The 18947-nt window shown below is 35.9% G+C and overlaps 1 protein-coding gene across 1 annotated transcript in view; it reads right to left on the bottom strand.

Annotated features, from left to right (window-relative positions):
* Window positions 1-649: 649 nt before the first annotated feature.
* GRID2 (glutamate ionotropic receptor delta type subunit 2) overlaps window positions 650-18947 on the bottom strand; it is a 1057299-nt gene continuing 1039001 nt past the window's right edge. Inside the window, exon 16 of the mRNA XM_063458620.1 lies at window positions 650-1663. Within this exon, the coding sequence (XP_063314690.1) occupies window positions 1241-1663 (423 nt within the window). The 3' untranslated portion in view covers window positions 650-1240. The remainder of the gene's footprint in view (window positions 1664-18947) is intronic.

Consider the following 18947-nt stretch of genomic DNA (forward strand, 5'->3'; position numbering starts at 1 on the left):
TTTTTTTACCAACTCTCTGAAGTGTCTCTGTGAAAATAACATATAAAATAACAAGACATAGCTCCTTATGAACTTGTACATTATTCATTGAAGAGATAAGAGGTCCTCAGTGGTTTAAATCCTATATGTAGTTAAAAATTACCAGTCATTAATAGTAATTTTTTTCCTAATAACACTAGTACTAAAATTCCACCTAATAAAATGTCTGCAACAGCTTCCTGTATGAGCAAGTTGTGGAACCAGAAACTTTATATTTGTAGTAGTAGTAATACTATATGAAAATTACAGAATTGATAAAAACAATATCTAATGTAAACTGACAAGGACTTACTAAACTATACATTTTGTTGTATATATATATTTTTCTCTTTTTAAACTAAAAGCTATTTCATGAGTAGAATGGGTTCTTTTTTACATACATGCACACGTATATGAAGTTATATCTATGTATACAGTTATAGATACTATATATATATATATATATATATATATATTATATATAGCTATATTTATATCTATAAATATATATACATAGATATAGTTACATACATGCTGTGTAGTTTCTAATATGTTTAGTACGTACATGTATATTATATACATACACATACTTGTATACATGTACACATGTATGTATACCAATGTAGTTTGACATGGAGGCTTCCTCCCAAAAAGTATACTTAAACTTACATAGAAAAAACCATTTCATTCTATACATTTACATAAAAGTCATATACACTGTTACAGTGCAAACATAGATTAAAAATGTAGTTTTCACTGGCATAGTAATGGCTTTTTGTAATCCTACAAAATTGCATTCTCATATCTATTGGCCTTTATGGCCTTTTTTTTTTTTTACTGCAGGGTTTGCCTTTGGTCCACTGTTAAAGGACACAGCAGTAGCAGAGTACATAAGAGATGTGTAGAATCATTGCAAAGTATTGAAGTTATTGCAAATGTACCTATCAAATGAAAAGGAGACTCATAATAGATTAAGATAACTGGAAAAGAAGCAAAGAAGCCTAAAGTCAGGAAGAAATAAAAGATGGCATGGACAATGAAGTGAATCAAGACATTCTAAAACACATTTACACACAAAGGATGAAGAAAGATAAAGCGAGTAATTGAAAATTGTTATTAATTATCTGGATATAAAAAATACATCCATGTTAGTCCGTCATTTTACATAAGCTCCTTGCAAACAGAGTCCTAAAAGAAACAATGGGAAAAGTTCCTCTTACGTTCATATAGAGGTGCCTCTGTCAGGGTCATTGCCAAGATTGAGGCCTAGAGAGGGAGTTGGTTGGTAAGGGATAGATGACATAGTTTTGATTGGACTCCTGAAAAATCCACCATTGGGTGCCCTGTGCCTAAATGGACCAGTTCTGTGCTCAGGCACATTGCCAAAGGAAAAACCAGAAGCAGCTTTAGAAGACAAGTTACGGCTTAGAGTTTGTATCTGTTCTGGTATAAAAGTTGTAGTAGTTATATGAGTGTTCCTGAAGTCACTTATTTGCTCCAGAGTTTGACGTGTTGGCAAAGTATCAATGTCTAGCGGAGTTAGATCAATCGATGATGTGGAAAACTGTTTGTGAGGACTCTCGTCATCTGTGCACAGGCTGTTCACACGTCGGTGGAGATGTTCCAGGTCAATTTCTTTGTCATCCTGAAGGAGAAAGGAGAAGGAGATGCACAGTATTCAGTAGGAACCTTAAACATCTGATGCTGGGAGTAACCACACCAGCTCAGAATAATGCTGCTTCCAATATAGGTATATTGATGCTGACAATACATTTCAATACAGTTATTTATTTTATGTAAAAAAAAAAGAAAGAAAGAAAAAAAGAAAAAAAAAAAGAAAAAAGTCAACTATTAAGAACATGACAAACACACTGCAGTAATATTTGAAGTCTTTCTAAACCCTGTAAAATACACATTTAGATATTTAATGGATTCTGCATGTCTAATACAATTATTATTAAAATATCAATATACCATGAAAGCATTCAATAAAAGGCTAGCCAATGTTCGCAAAACATATGTAAATACACACAAACACACATATACACACATTCATTGTTTATTGCATTGTCTAATAATACTCTTATATTTCTATTTCTTTTGTTTTAGAGTAAAAAAATGTCAGAAAAATATTTTCTCTATCAAATTAAAATATATTTTTCACCAGCAAAGTTAAACACATTTGATTGCAAGCACAGTGGTGTTAATAATTGCCAAGGTTCATGGCCTTCTGTCCGTTGGCGCTCCTCTTCGAAGGATAACTTGTTTCATTTTACCTTTTTTGAATGGCTTGACTTTACTTGGAATCCAAGCTAAGTCCAGCACTGCTTTCCACAGAATATAGCGGGAGCGGGGAAAGGTGTCCTGCACACCCCTGTTTGACTCCCATTAATGAAGGGGGAACCAGGGCCCTTCTGGCACCATAATTACTGCAGCTGAGCAAGCAGCCTCCCTTCCACTGTCCCATCCACTCCACAGTGCCATATTGTGTGTGGAGAAAGTAATCTTCTGTATATCTATCAAAGTATACTTTTGTTGACAAATTATCTATCTATCTATCTATCTCTACCTATATAATAATATTTTCATATTAATATAATTAATATTATATATAGCACGTTGTATTCAATTACAAGTGAATACTTCTGAGAACATTTTAAAATGTAGACACATTCTGTAAACGTGATGTGCTATTTTAAAAATGTGGCTCTTACAATGTGCCAGGTTTAAATACACGTGTTTCACAATGATCCTAATTATTGTAGACTAAAGTATCTACAAGCTCATGACATTTGAAATGTCTCTAAGTCCTGTGTATTTCCATTCAATGTGCTATTCTACTATTTCTTATATTCTGTATAATCAACTGCTAAAACCAGAATGGAGCCTTAAATTGATCCTTATCAATTGCTTAACTGAAAGTAAGCATACGATCAGAGCTAAAATTTACTGAGAAAAGTGGATCATTTTTAGAATGACAAATACTCTGACACAATGAAGAGGGAAACATTTGCATGTTGAGTAGCATGTTTAGGTCACATGGGGACAACTAATATTTCCAAAAACTATAGATTTCATTCTTAGTACTATACACCTTTTACTAATTGTTTAAATTACTGAAGCCTTACAACCTAGAGATACAAAGTATTAAAATAGATTTTGGCTGAATGTTATTGTGACAATGTCACTCATCCCTTCACATGCACAGTATGTTTGAGGCCTATGGGGCACAATAAACTCCATAACAACTTATGCTATAAATAATTTAGAGGAGATTGAGGTCCCTTATTTGTTGCATGCTGTTCATTATAATGGCAAACTTCGCCTTCAGTGACAGCCTGTAGAAGAAACCATATTGTTGCAAATTGCTTAAGAAAATATCACCTAGACAAAGTGGACCTGTGGAGTCCCTTCTTCTCATCTGTTTATCATTAAAAGTGAGTGGCCATATACAGTTCCGCACTCCACTGCTGTAACTCGTACACCACTGACATATTATGTGGAAACAGAAAGTCCTTATGATCCCCATCTGTATCATTTGATCCCTAAGTAACTGTGCAGGAATGAAGGGATCAGAAAGAAAGTGTATTTGATTCTCCCTGGATTTGCAGGACAAACCACTGCCTTTGTATAGAAAACACCTTGTTGCCTAGTGCAGGGGTAATCAACCTTCGGCACTCCAAGCAAAGCATTATGGGGCATGTAGTCGACAACATATGGAGTGTGGAAGGTTTCCTACCCATGGCCTAGTAAATTGGTAATCAAATGCCACAACTCAGAAAATGCAACTCTCCCATCATCTATCATGTCACTGGATCCTTAATGCGTAATGAGGGATGCAAAAGGAACTCATTTCTGAATTTATATATTTGTATTTAAACCATTTTAGTAAGTTAACTCCAGACTAATATGGAACTTCCTAAGGTCTTCAATTCCTACTACTCCACATTTGAGACCATTGTTTGAAGACCTTCATGCCTTTTTTGAACTGAGCGATTTGGATGGAATCCAACTTTGTACGGATTTATCTTTAACGAATAATAAAAAAAAGTACAAAAGAAACCAATCCTGGTGTTAGTGAATATATCCAAGAATGTAACTTTCCATTTCAGTTCTGAGTCTTGTATCGTGAGTCATGTAGAAATAAAACTCTGTTTCATCAATTAACTTTGTCTATATTTAGCAGTCATATGTCTGGAAATATTTCCAACAAGATGTTTTTAAGTCGATATGACAAATGTCACATCTAACGAACAATGATTTCAGCATGGGAAGCACATTGTACCTATGTTCAATATACTATGAAATCTAGTGAACACATTAACAAAGTATATGTTTTAATAACTAAGCTTATAGGTATAATCAATACTTGGGTATTTTAACCTAGTTTTTGCATTTAATAAACTCCATTGCTTTATGAAGTTAATCATAAACAGAAATAACCGAGAAAGATGGATTAGAGAAATAAAATAAAAATAAAACTTTAAATACAAAATGTACTTTTTATATGCATGTGTACTGCAAAACACTATTAAATAGTTTGAATTCATGAGAAAGTTCACAGATTTTCCAGAAGATGCACATGTAATTCTGTGTGACAATTTACAAAATCTGTGGATGAACTGTAATGAGGGACAACATTGTATTTCAGTTTTGTTTCAGAATTGAATATTTTATTGTCTATTCTTCTATCAAATAGTGTCATATATAGGGAGTACAAACCCACTGACTGGGCACTGCATGTCAAAGCTTGTAAAAAAACATGCAATGTTTTGTGCGTAGGTAGAGGGTATTGTGTATGGGCATCTACCAGTAAACAACGGCTAATCCCCAACCACTTTGCTTGCCCGAAATAATCAAACCACAGAATTACTTGGTGAAAATAGGACACAGCTTTATTAAATATATAGATATGTATAAATCTTTAAACTTCAACCTTACAACATAAAACATCCTATATACATAACTTACTCAGTAAATATATATGTCACTGAGTACCACCTTGCCAACCAAAAACATTCACTTGGGCAGCTGCCCTCCCCCTTGTCCCAACCAGCACAAGGCCTTTCTGGGCCTTCCATTCTCATAATGTTAACCACTAGCCGACTATTGGCTCTGTGGGCACGTCTGTTATCCATAACTGTACCTGAGGTTAGGGGAGGGACAGCCCTACCCATCCACTTTACACGAACCACTGGTCCAACTCCGGTTGACAAGGGCCATATACTGCCGCAAGTCCCGCTGGTTTACCTCCTAAATCAGCGGGGCCGCCCCAACACCAAAGCCATGGCCTCCTCCAATGCATCCTGTAATGCCAAATTAAATAAGTCAAATCCCACCTCTGTAAGGTGGACCCAACTACCCCTAAAATACATAGCTCAATTTTGTTTGAAGATGCGGTGACACACCGTGAGCCTCCCCATTCCCTACACAAATTTAGACACCATCTTGTTTAGCTTAATCCTGCTTCGCTCAAGCACCCTGGGGTCCCTCGCACCCCTCCAATAATTCTGAGACAGCACCTCGGACCAGACAATACAAAGTCTTGGGAACTTGAGCCATAACACAGACAAATCCTTTCCCACACCGGAAAAGTGCCAAGATTGTTTCCCCCCCAAATGAATTATAAGCACATCAGGAATGCTGAGTAAGCGAGCCAACCGAACCATTTTAGGCAAGAGGTGCGCTAGCGGATGCCCCGGGAACCGAACTAATGGACCTCTGCCACCACTGGTGACAGACCAAACTGCAGTCCCCCTGGACGAACAAAGTAGGTATGGCCGATGACCCACACTTGCCTTTTGGCATCTACGGAGACAAAAGGGGAAACGAAATCAGTCCAGCTGGATGAACATAAGAACGGAACCTCCTAGATTCCCACCTCCCAATCCATTGGATAATCTCATCCTAAAACCCCAGGAGTGATGCCTCAGTGGCAGCTCCTATCCAAAAGAAGTGCCCCCGAACTCAGCACTAGGTAAACCCAAGGTCACCAACGCCATGTAGAAAACCTTGATAAACTGAAATTGAGATAAGAAGCTGGCATCCCTGTGAACCAGCAAGGGGCCCACGCACGCAGGGCGAACCTTGCAGAAATCATGAAAACAGGCAACCAGACAAACCAGGGATGTGCCGTAACGTGACCCAGGTACTGCAGCCAAGTACATCATTCTTTGACTTACGCAGCAAAAAACCCAAGAGCAACTGCCGCTGCCACAATTGAATCTTCTTGAGCAACCCAGCGGCTGAAACCAGGCAGCGCAAATCTGAAACCTTATCCTCTGGCAGGCGACTCTCCCCAGCGATCGAATCAATCACAATCTCCAAGAAACTCAAACAAGTGGAAGGATCTACTGTGCTGTGAGGGGTTTAAGAGGTAGACTGAAAATGTGCCGTTCAGGTGTCCGAGCTCGCCTTCGGGAACCTCCGCGACCACCGGGCAGAGAGGCAGCAATCACCGGAAAGGCCTGCAGACGAGCCAGCTGAGCCTCCAGGTGCAGGCCCCCATCTTGTAAGGCCTCAGCCCTGAGGGCAGAAAGGACAGCCTCGATGTCCATATTCAGACCCTGTCCGAAAACAGCACTTGGCAAGCAGGTAAACAAGGGAAGCAAATACCAACGCACGTACCAAGCTGTTACCAACTGATAATTAAGATGGCTGCTTAGCCTGTAAAAAGTCCACCTATTTATACTATCCCACCTCTTTGCCCCTAATCCTCCTCCCACTATTCTAATGACCTCCTTACCATTCTATCTATACATACTCCCTCACACTCACATGTTCCTGTTCTGTCTAGGCCTTGCCTGACTCCTCAGGGTCTAAACTGTCAGAAATTTTAGCATTTGTTTTATACATTTGTGTTTTGTCAACCCATAGCTGTCCGTTCAGTTTGACAATGCATGTGTGTGATTTTTGTAGAAGTTTCTTTATGTGTTCTAATGTACACATGGAATGTAAGGCTGCTCTAAACAACAACAACACCCTGAAGGTTTGTGTTAAGTACAATAGTGGTTTTATATGTATTTCCACCACTAGAAAACCTTAGTGTTCTGAAGGATTAGTGTTATTTGTTGTCTCATTGATTTCTGGGGTGATATTGTAATGATGGCACTTGTTTTTAGCAAGATCAAATGTATCTTTCCAGGTTTTGTTTAAAGCAAATACTTCTTACAGTTTATTATTTATGTGGTTTTGTTGTAGAATTATTAGGCCCCTTATAAACTATACCCTTACTGGGCCCCTTTAATACTATACTCTTATATTCCCTTCATAGGCCTCATAGTTTAAATCCTACAAGAATGCTTTGTTTGTAGAAATAGTGTGTCAGCAGGAAATGCTAGGATCCTGTTAAGTGAAACACTGTAGCAGATAGTCTTAATAAAATGTATAATTGCTAAAAAGGCCTTGAAGAACTAACCTTGAAAGACTAACGTGCCAGTTACTCAAAATGGATAGCTGCCAAAAGCCCCCTCCCATCGAGTGAGCTCCTCGTGCCAGCAAGATGGTGCTGAAACCTGGAGGAGAACGTCATGACGTCAGCTATGACATAAGATGTAACACCCAGCAGGGAGGGCATTTAACTAACCACTTTACACCTCAGCCAATTGATAATGTTTTCTTGCTCATATCTTGATTTCTTTCAATGATGTAATTTTGCCTTTATAAGGGTCTGCGCACCCACTTTTTAACAGATGCCATTAAATTTTCTGAAGTTCTTTCATTTAAACTGAACCTCGTGTCAGTGTGAATTTACTTCTGCGTATACGCAATTTAATCATCTCTAATTTGGTCAGGAACAGATAGTCATTCAAACTTATTGGTTTGTTTTAAAGAATACTATAACAGTTTAATGCTGTGGCAAAATGCATTCTGGCAGTGACATATAAAGACTTGTGAAGTTTATATTGCTTTAAATGTTTTTATGTCCTAATTCTTAAACCGTACTTTATTATAATACTGCTTTGTTTACATTCAATTAGACTTTATTTAGGATTAAAAAGAATGAAGTTGAACTCACATTTGTACATAGGTTCCATAACATAGCAAACATAACGTTGTTCACCTAAAGCTCCCATACTCCTCTAGTGCCAAATGAGCAACAGTCTGGCAGCTACCTATTTGCTACCTATACAGTGCCATCTTACTGAAGAGAAAAGAACTCCAGCTTATCAGGTATATGTTTATCTTCCCCCAAAATAAATCTTACTCTGCTATTAAAGTAACATGTACACAATTATTTCATCCTTTGTTTACAAGTTTTGCATTGCTTCTTGCAATGACTAAAGTAGAGGTCCTCCTCCAGTCATCATTTCACATTTTAACTACTCTCAGTATTTGTCCCTTTCCTCCATTTTCCTTTGGTACTTACAGTGAAGACTGCTGGTGATTGCCTAGTAAGTTTTGTTATAATGGAGCAATAGGTTCTTTTAAACAGATAAACATTCCCAGCTTGTAAATTTGTAGCAGTTGTGCTATCAGCATTGGCTTCCAGCTGTGCTGCTTCTGATCACAGTTCCATTAGGCCTTGGGCTTATCAGAAGAGAATCCTGGACACAGATGTCTGCCTATAAATAATAAATCCTATTATGCAGTAGCAGGGATGTCAAACTATTTTTCAAAGATACTTCAGGCAAAAGTGAGGATACATTATTTTCTAGACCTGTAATATGTATCTGCACCATCATTTGCTATGGACAGTCAATTTGAAAAGAAAAAAAAGCAGCTGGGAGACTCAAATTTTAACACTTTTTCACTGTCTGATTTTTGCTGTTGAATAATGTTTCGGAAAAGTAAGCATTAGCGCTAACAATACTGGCTCTGATTTATACTAATATAATAGCAGCTAAACCGTTGTTTAGAACTATATTACAAAGCAATTATAATATGACCATGAGAAGTATCTTGCAAATATTGTTAATTGTTATTTTTTAATTTATGTGAATTATTGAATACATAATTATTGTTTTTAGAAATATTATGCATTAAATGTATTAAAAAGTACATGAAAATAATGGAAAAGCAAGGAGAGGTGAATGGCAAAAATCATGAGCAATTTTTTTTATCTGTGTGGCTTCTTTTAAATGGGCTATATAAGTATACAGACCACTTCATCTGAATGAAGAGGTCTGGGTGCCATGTCCCTGTTGTTTGTAACCCTGAAACTCAAAACATTGCAGTTCTCTAGGAAAGGCAATGTGTACATTGAAGGGTTAAAGAAGCACTATAGGGTCAGGAACACAAACATGTATTCCTGACCCTATAGTGTTAAAACCACCATCTAGCCCCCCTGGACCCCTCATGCCTCCATAAATATAGCAAAATCTTACTTGTATTCAAGCCTGAAGCTGTAGCTTTGAATGCTGTTTACCTCAGAAAAACAAGCTGTCTGCTGACATCATCAGAATCGGTGGCCTGATCCAATCACAATGCTTTTCCATAGGATTGGCTGAGACTGACAAGGAGGCAGATCAGGGGCAGAGCCAGCACAATTCAAACACAGCCCTGGCCAATCAGCATCTCATCATAGAGATTAATTGAATCAATGAATCTCTATGAGGAAAGTTCAGTATCTGCATGCAGAGGGAGGAGACACTGAATGTTTGGATGCCTTTTAGGCAGCCATGACCCAGGAAGGATCTCTAACAGTCATCTGAGGAGTGGCCAGTGAAGTTATCACTAGGCTGTAATGTAAACACTGCATTTTCTCTGAAAAGACAGTGTTTACAGCAAAAAGCCTGAAGGTAATGATTCTATTCACCAGAACATATTCAATAAGCTGTAGTTGTTCTGCTGACTATAGTGTCCCTTTAAAATGCCACTATTGGCTGTCACACCGACTGCAACTAGAGGCATTTCTGATGAAACAGTTGAGTAAAAGTCTGAATTTTCAGTCAGAGAGTTGCACAGACCATTTGATTGGTGCAATGTGACATTTTGCCGTGCGTGCACACTAGCTTCCTGTGGGAAGCATTGGATTGGCTACGATCATTAAGATTGAGGATCAAGCCAAGGAGGCTGGGATAGCCATGAAAAGAGCACCATGGTGAGGGAGAAAAGGTGAGTAAAAGTAATGTTTTACTCAATTTGGAGGGGAAGAGGCAGTAACCTAAACTTGTGGCCCATCACTATAGAGTTAGGAATACATGTTTTTATTCCTAGCACTATAGTGTTTTTTTCCATCTAAGATTGCTCCAAGGAGGAAATTGCTTTGTTAACAGAAAAAAAAAATATTCTTCTTGTTCATTTTGATCATAGATGATTATAGGTGATGTCTGACAACAGTTTCTGGAATATATATGGGGGAAGAACTGAGCAAATTATAAGTTAAAATGTGCAAATTATGCTCAAATGAAAGATTATGTGATATCACTTATCTTATTAAGGTCTGAAATATCAGCACAGCTGCAAAAACACTTTTGTTGACTTATACATTATGTATGACATAAATGCAACAATTAATTACCTTGGTTATTGTATTACTTGTAAAAGAGACAACTCTCAATCTATATTATCTATATGTTATTCTTGGTATAACATTTGTAGATAAATAGACTGACAGGCTGGTGTGAGGAATTTGATGGCATTTGGGGAACCCAGCTTCCTAGAATTGGCACCAGAATGTACATTTAATGTATATATGTGGGTATAATGCCCACATGCAGTGCATATGGTTCCATTGGGCATCTGTATTACATATGGCATAGAAAACTGCTTTGCCAGTTTGAAATTAATTTCCATATTGTGATCACTTTTGTCAGAATCTTAACTTCCCTTTAACTCCTTACTAGCAAGCAGTGACAAATGTGTACCTGTTTGAAGGGAGCCATTTACTGCTCCTATGGAATGATGACAAAAGTAGCACTGCCAGATAAATCCATTTCTCTGCATGGTGAAAAATTACTAGCAAAGCTACAGGCAAAGTAGATGGTTTCACGAGCTAAATTTAGTGTTGCATGGCTTTCTGATTAAAAATAATACTTAACACACCATTTGTTGCTGGGAGGAAAAGAGTTAAGTGCTAATGAAAATAATTAAAATTTTTATATCTATTACTAATTACTAATTTTTGTGTACATGTATTGTGATTTCCATAAAAATTATTAATTTGCATTTCATTTAATAATTCTGCTGTGTGACCTGCATCTCAGCACACATCACGAGAGAGCACACAGCACTCTACAATTGTCACGACACACATGGCTACCAGGAATAGTCCTAGCATTCGCTTCTGGACAGCAAACGAATTGCTTCATTGCTCTGTAGAAGACAGTGTATTTTGGGAAATGGCATTATCTATCCAAACATACTCCATACAGAGGCACCACTCAGTGCAAGGGAGCAGAGATACAGAGGTTTAAGCCAGTAAATGCTCAGTTTTCCTTCCACGTTATTACCAGGAATAGGCTTAGGGGACCTAAAAAAACTAAATAAATGATTGTGTCTTTTGAATTACAAGGTATGACTGTGACTGACCATATGAACATGTGCGTGAGGGTGCCTGTGACAGTGTTTATGTTTGTATGTACTAGAATGCCTTTAAAGGTATGTCTGAGTGTACTAAGAAGTGTGTGTATTTGTGATTTGTTATATTGTCTGTATAAGTTGGAGATAATGAAGGAAAAAAGGTGAAAGAGGTGAGAGACGGTGATAATGTCTGTGATAGAACGTAATAATTTATGTGAAAGTGACATTATCTTTAACGGTATTAAAACTTAATCTCTGTAAGAATGTGACGGTTATAGGCATTTTAATTACTACAAATAGCCCCATTAATATTATTATTACATATATAACATATGAAATAAAACAAAAAATGGGCAGATTGGTATTTGAGAACATCACTGTTTTACAGTGGGCAACTTATTACATAAGGCTGTCCCTGTAAGTATATCCCCAGAAATTGAACTCAATGAAAGGGTTTATCAAACAAATAAATGCAAAAGATGATTAAAAGTGATTGGAAAAAAAAAACTTGGCAACCCTAGAGATAAGTTATTAGTTATGAAAGTGAAGCAAAAAAACACAAACACTTGGCTTTTTCATTTATATTTTTGCAAACCATTTAGACATCTCATTGATGAAACATGAGCTATTATATGAAACATGAGCATTATAACGCTTTGCTCTGGCAAAACCATATGTTTGGGAATTTAAACCTCCACGATCTTGCTAGTATGTTTTTTAGGTAAACTCACAAGAGATTTTATAGATGCAACCCAGAATGAAAATCTGACAATTAATGCATCTGTTCAAACAGTCAGTTTTATTGGAGAAGTTTGAAGTTGAGAGCAAACATTTCAGAGTTTCTGGAAATCAATTTTACTGCTTTACACCTATATTTTAGATTTTCTCTAATGATTTGTCCAGAACAGCTCTGCTTACCATATTATCACAGATGACACTGACTTGGGCCTTCTCTTTTTCATTTTTTTCTGTTAAAGATGAGCTGGCCAGATTCAGTCCTTCAAATTTCTATGCCAGTGTTTCCAAGACTTCCTGTGTACAAATGTAAAGACAGGCATGATAGGGTAATTAAGCTAAAAACAGGTTTATTAGTACCAAATTAAAAGCAGGAGAAAGTGTGAGATAATAGTATGATCTGACTCTCAAACTTTGGTGCTATTTTACCAGATTACGAAGTCCTGAAATACTGTTCCCTTGTGCAAAAATGTTATGGTGAATCGGTGTCTATGGATTGCAACTAAGGGTTTTCATACACGGGAAGCAAGGAAAATCACAGGACTTCATTATCTGCTATTATTCACAGGACTTGATTATTGGCTCATGATTCATTGAGCCTCATTGTGAGAGTCAGAACATTGCGTTCCCTCACACTTTTATATGGTAAACTGCTTTTGATTATGTATTAACAAACCTGTTTTCAGCACATTACGCTATACTACCTGTCTTTACATTTTGACACAATACTGCTTGGGGAAACTAGCACAGAAAATGTGACAGATTCCATTGTGGAATCTAAAGACCCTCATGTCATGAGCTAGATTTTAAGCTCGGCTACATGTGAGTTCTTTTCAAAATTTGCACATCATTTTATTTTATATGGAATACAATACACACGGTGAAAAAATAGTGAACAGATACTGGTGCTACAATCACCTTAGTGGGCCACAATAAACCACTAAAATAAACACAAGTGGTAAAATAAAAACAAATAAGTGAGAGCACTCTATAAAGGAAAATATTACCCACTTTGAGGATAACAATACACGGAGCCAATTTGAAGCTGGCTCAAGCTAAGCGCCTTGAACAGAAATAATCCTAAGGACTGGAACTGGAAATTTCTTAATGGGTATCTTCCCAAGATTGGTGCAAAAAACAGGAATGCAGGTTGAAGATTGCACACAAACTTTTAATATAAACTGGTTAAAACAAAATTAATAAAAATAAGGAAAGTCCGATAATATGGAAAACGTCCCAAAATGTCCAAAATGTCCTCAGGGTCCACGTTACGCGTTTCGGCACAAAGCCTTCATCAGAGGTGCTATGTTCTGTTCTGGTGAGGAGTTCTTTCTAAACCTAGTTTGGTGCCGTTTTCGCCGTCTTCCCGGCATTTTACTTCCGGGTTCTGACGTCAGGATGCGTCCTGCGTCATCACGTCCTGACGTTACTTCCGGTTTCAGCGGAAATGACGTGTGGGAACCGTCATTAAGCAAAGTCCATTAATTTACAGCGTAAAGGACGTTAAAATTACAAAATATGCACACACAAGCAAGGAAAGAAAAGAGAGGGAAAAGATATCATAATCAATGATACTTAAAACAGTTTAATCCCACATGTTATAATGTTAAATGGGCAAAAAATATAATACAGTATAAAATGATTAAAAGATATGATAAAATTAAACTATCTAAAAAAGAATATGTATATATAAAATATAAAATGTTTAGTTTACTGTTTATTAAAAATAGAATAGAATACAATTAAATATATCTATTAATTTCAAAGTCAACATTCAGACCTTTTGGGTCCATGGTGTCCAACTCGAACATCCATTTCATCTCTGCATATCCTAGAGTGTATTCTTTATCCCCACCTCTCCAGTGGGTTTTTATCATGTCAATGCCAATAAACTCTATACCCCTATCCCATTGTGTACTTCGGCAAAATGCTTAGATACATTATGGTTCAGGAATTTACATTTGATGTTATATATATATCCATTATTGTGGTACATGACAGGGTTGTTCATTCAGAACAAACAAACAAAAACAAAAAAGTTTCCCAGTTTGTATCACTAGTTACTAAAAAAGAATATAAAATAAATACATTTATTAATTGTTCAAGTAAAGGGATAATTTATCTACTCACTTGCCAATGTGGTTTTCAATACATTGGCAAGACAATACGAAATGTAAAAATTCGAATCAGAGAGCATATATATAACATCAAACGTAAATTCCTGAACCATAATGTATCTAAGCATTTTACACAATGGGTACCCGAGAGGTAAAGAGTTTATTGGGATTGACATGATAAAAACCCACTGGAGAGGTGGTGATAAAGAATACACTCTAGGATATGCAGAGATGAAATGGATGTTCGAGTTGGACACCATGGTCCCAAAAGGTCTGAATGTTTACTTTGAAATTAATAGATATATTTAATTTTATTCTATTCTATTTTTAATAAACAGTAAACTAAACATTTTATATTTTATATATACATATTCTTTTTTAGATAGTTTAATTTTATCACATCTTTTAATCATTTTATACTGTATTATATTTTTTGCCCATTTAACATTATAACATGTGGGATTAAACAGTTTTAAGTATCATTGATTATGATATCTTTTCCCTCTCTTTTCTTTCCTTGCTTGTGTGGGCATATTTTGTAATTTTAACGTCCTTTATACTGTAAATGAATGGACTTTGCTTAATGACGCTTCCCATACGTCATTTTCACCGAAACCGGAAGTAACGTCAGGACGTGATGACGCAGGACGCGTCCTGACGTCAGAACCCGGAATTAAAATGCCGGGAAGACAGCGAAAACGGCGCCAAACTAGGTTTAAAAAGAACTCCTCGCCAGAACAGAACATAGCACCTCTGATGAAGGCTTTGTGCCGAAACACGTACGGTGGACCCTGAGGACATTTTGGACATTTTGGGACGTTTTCCATATTTATGGGACTTTCCTTATTTTTTTATTAATTTTGTTTTAACCAGTTTATATTAAAAGTTTGTGTGCAATCTTCAACCTGCGTTCCTGTTTTTTGCACCAATCTTGGGAAGATACCCATTAAGAAATTTCCAGTTCCAGTCCTTAGGATTATTTCTGTTCAAGGCACTTAGCTTGAGCCAGCTTCAAATTGGCTCCGTGTATTGTTATCCTCAAAGTGGGTAATATTTTCCTTTATAGAGTGCTCTCACTTATTTGTTTTTATTTTATTTTATATGGTTTCTTGTTTCTCTTATGAGTTTTTTTTATTAAATCATTTATATGAACCAAGAACAGTTTGATGTAAGCTTACTTTAAAGTACATGTGAACACTCCACCTCCTTCTAGGTTCATTTATGAGTACAGAGGGCATAGTTAAAATTATAGTCACAGTAATAGATACCCACTTTATAATGTTAGCATAAGCAATTTTCTCTCTGTGCTTGTTGTGTTGGTATAGTCATGCAAAGGTTTAAAAATAATATCAGGTACTATTTTACTGAGAGGGTAGTGGATGCATGGAATAGACTTCCAGCTGAAATGGTAGAGATTAACACAGTGAGGAAGTTTAAGGCTATCCTAGCTATGAGATAAGGCCAGTGACTAATGAAAGTATTTAGAAAATTGGGCAGACTAGATGGGCCGAATGGTTCTTATCTGCCGTCACACTCTAGATTAGGTTTCTTTGAGTTAAAATGTTCAGAATTGACCTTTGTTATTATACCTTTCTCAGATTAGGTTTATTTGAGTTAAAATTAATGAGGTGACCTTTGTATTATACCTTTCTCAGAACAAAAGTTAATTGCGGTGAACTGGCAATCAAAGCATAAAATTAGGTTAAATATTTAAGCTGATAAAAAATGACCAACTCATCTATTTTGGTATACATTTTACAATTTATTAAATACATCCCATTTTCTTTATTTTCTTTTTTGGCACTAATAGCAAAGTATATGCGGAATCAATTTAGCAATTTGTAGAATAGTGTTAGTCGTCTACATGGTGCTGCGTATTAGCATAGAGAATGCAGCAGCAATTATGCATATTTCTGTGAAGAATAAAATTACTTTTCATATAGATAAAATGATCAATCAGAATTTTTCTGAACTTTATGGTTTTTTTATTTATTATTTAATTATCATTTTGTTTGTTAGAAAAAAAAATCATAGTATTTTGTTTATTTTTTCTGGATCAATCTCATGCAGAGCACTTGTGTAACCAGATTGAAAAGCAGCTGCAACCTGAGAAATGTACAAATCAAGTACTGCAAATGTGTTCAGCATATTCCATGTTAATAATGATGTAATTTGTCTTATGCCATATAGTTGGCCTCTAAGTATGGAAGAAAGGACATCTGGTGTTAAAAAAGCATATCTCCCCCTCCCCCAGTATGTTAGTAGTGCTGCTCTTTTAGCGACATTTTTCAACTTCAGGGCTTCATTAGAAATTTTATTGAATAGAAGATGTTACTAATTCAAAATTGAATTCAAAAAGATAGTGGAGATGATATGCATGGCATTTTATTTGGGAATAGATTACACTTTGTATTTTATATCCTGGTTTACCAGATTGTATTTCTTATAATTTCTTATAATCTCTAGATTTTATTAAAAAATCTGTGAAAAGATAAATAAACTAACAAACTAAAACATATAACAATGAAATAACAAGTTAAGATGCTATGAAAATAAGTAGGTAAAACTAACTTGTCATCTACCTTACATGATTATAGAGTGACCCTTACTTAAATCTGTGTTTAATACAGTTAAAGGAACAGCTCATACACAAAAATAAAAATACAGTTTTAAATTTTACAAGGCTACTTAAAATCGCCTTTATTATCAAACAAATATGGGGATTCAGTTACCCTATATAGCCATATTGTGTTAAGCCCACCACTACGTCACAGTACCCCAATTTCGGTGGGTCCTACACTAATTTTAACATGGGAGATTTACATGCTAACTTGCAATACTTACAGCTTAAACTGCTTCAAGAGACTCCTCAATTTATGCTTTCCTGTGGTCACCTCCATAGGGGCACCCATAGTGGATGGGTGGGGTGATCATCCCAATATTAATCTGGTCTGGATTCCAAATCTACACAGAAAAAATGGGAATTGGGGGCACACCCAGAACATGCATTTATAAGCTGTGGTGCTGCCGTAAAGACCAAAATCGATAGAAAATGCCGTAAAAGTAACAGCGCACACACAAAAATAAAAATACAGTTTAAAATTTTACAAGGCTACTTAAAATCACCTATCTCAGCACTAATCTGTGTTTGTCATCTGATGACATAGAAACTATTTTGTATTTTAAATGTTATCTCCCAGTTCACTGTTACCCTATACACCCCGTTTTGTTATGACTTTAAAATCTGTATTGCAAAAGAGTTAGAGATTGTAAATAAACTCCTATAATTTACACTTCAATTCTACCGTAGATCCTGGCATCGCTGCTACTACATGTCTTCTCATCTTTTCCCCACCTTTTCTCAATTATCACTCTTCTTGGGCAGAACCGATTACCATTTGCTACTCCCATTTAGTTTTCTTCTCTGTTCACAGACATTTCACTCATACTACACAGCACTCATTACTTTCTACGGTTTATTCATTGAAAAGTGAGTAATGGTGAATTGAATATGAATTGCAAATTTTGAGCTAAGTAGGTAAACTGGAAAAAAAAATCTCAAATTCAGCAATATTTCCTATTTTGAATTTACAATGCAGTTTTCTATTCACCACAATTTAGTGTAGAATGTTCGTCTGTGCATCATCATATTTTTTGCTTGACATTGGTTGCTTAAAAGTAGTCCAATTTATGTACCAAAATACTAATTCCTCAATATATTGTATTGCAGTGATCCATTCAATGTGACCACTAATGCGAGAAACTACCTCTTACAAATTTAGGTTAGGGTTACAATTCCCACTAACTTTTCTAAAAAAATGTACCATTTTCTAAATGGAGAGCAATTTATAACTCCATTTCATTTTCTTTCAAGTGTTCTAATATTAATGTGATAATAATAATGTTTTAGTCAATACATGAAAATCTTATATTATCATATTTATACACATTATATATAAAAGTAAGAAAATGCTGTTTTTTCACATTATTCTTTTTTTATTAAGTGTTTTTGCATTTAATGTGTTCTGTTTCTACACGAATACAATTCACTGTTTCTCTCTTTACCTGTGTGATAAAAGCTGCTAACAGCACTAATAAAACAGACATTGTCTTTAATCCACTGTATTTGAATGCTGCAATATTCCTTTATTTCCTTATGCCTTTATGACTGCCATGATTTCGAGCATCTGTTTACTTTTTTTTTTTTTTTTTACTTTTTGTTGGCTGTAAATTAGAAGTTGGCAATAATGCTAATGCATACACAGGATTATTGTACAAACCACATGTACTCGATTTTCTTGGCTGCATTGGAAATGAGCTCTGAGTAATTCATCACATTTTTAAATATTTGATTCATATGACCTACTTTACAGATGGATAGTTCTTTTTCTATACTGAATCTCAAGCTGGCGTCAATCTTTTTATTTTTAGTCTCGAATCCAGGTTAAATCAGGATTCAGTAAGAAGTCATATCAAATGTTATCAGTGTCGGTCTGAACATTTATTACATACATGATTTGACATTTTGAAGCCCCCGTTGTCTATATCAGGTATGATATATGATGAGAAATTTGGTGCAAAGTTCTAAAAATGGGACAAACACTGTGGGAACCA

This window comes from Pelobates fuscus, chromosome 6, assembly GCF_036172605.1.
Source record: "Pelobates fuscus isolate aPelFus1 chromosome 6, aPelFus1.pri, whole genome shotgun sequence".
Taxonomy (NCBI): Eukaryota; Metazoa; Chordata; class Amphibia; order Anura; family Pelobatidae; genus Pelobates; species Pelobates fuscus.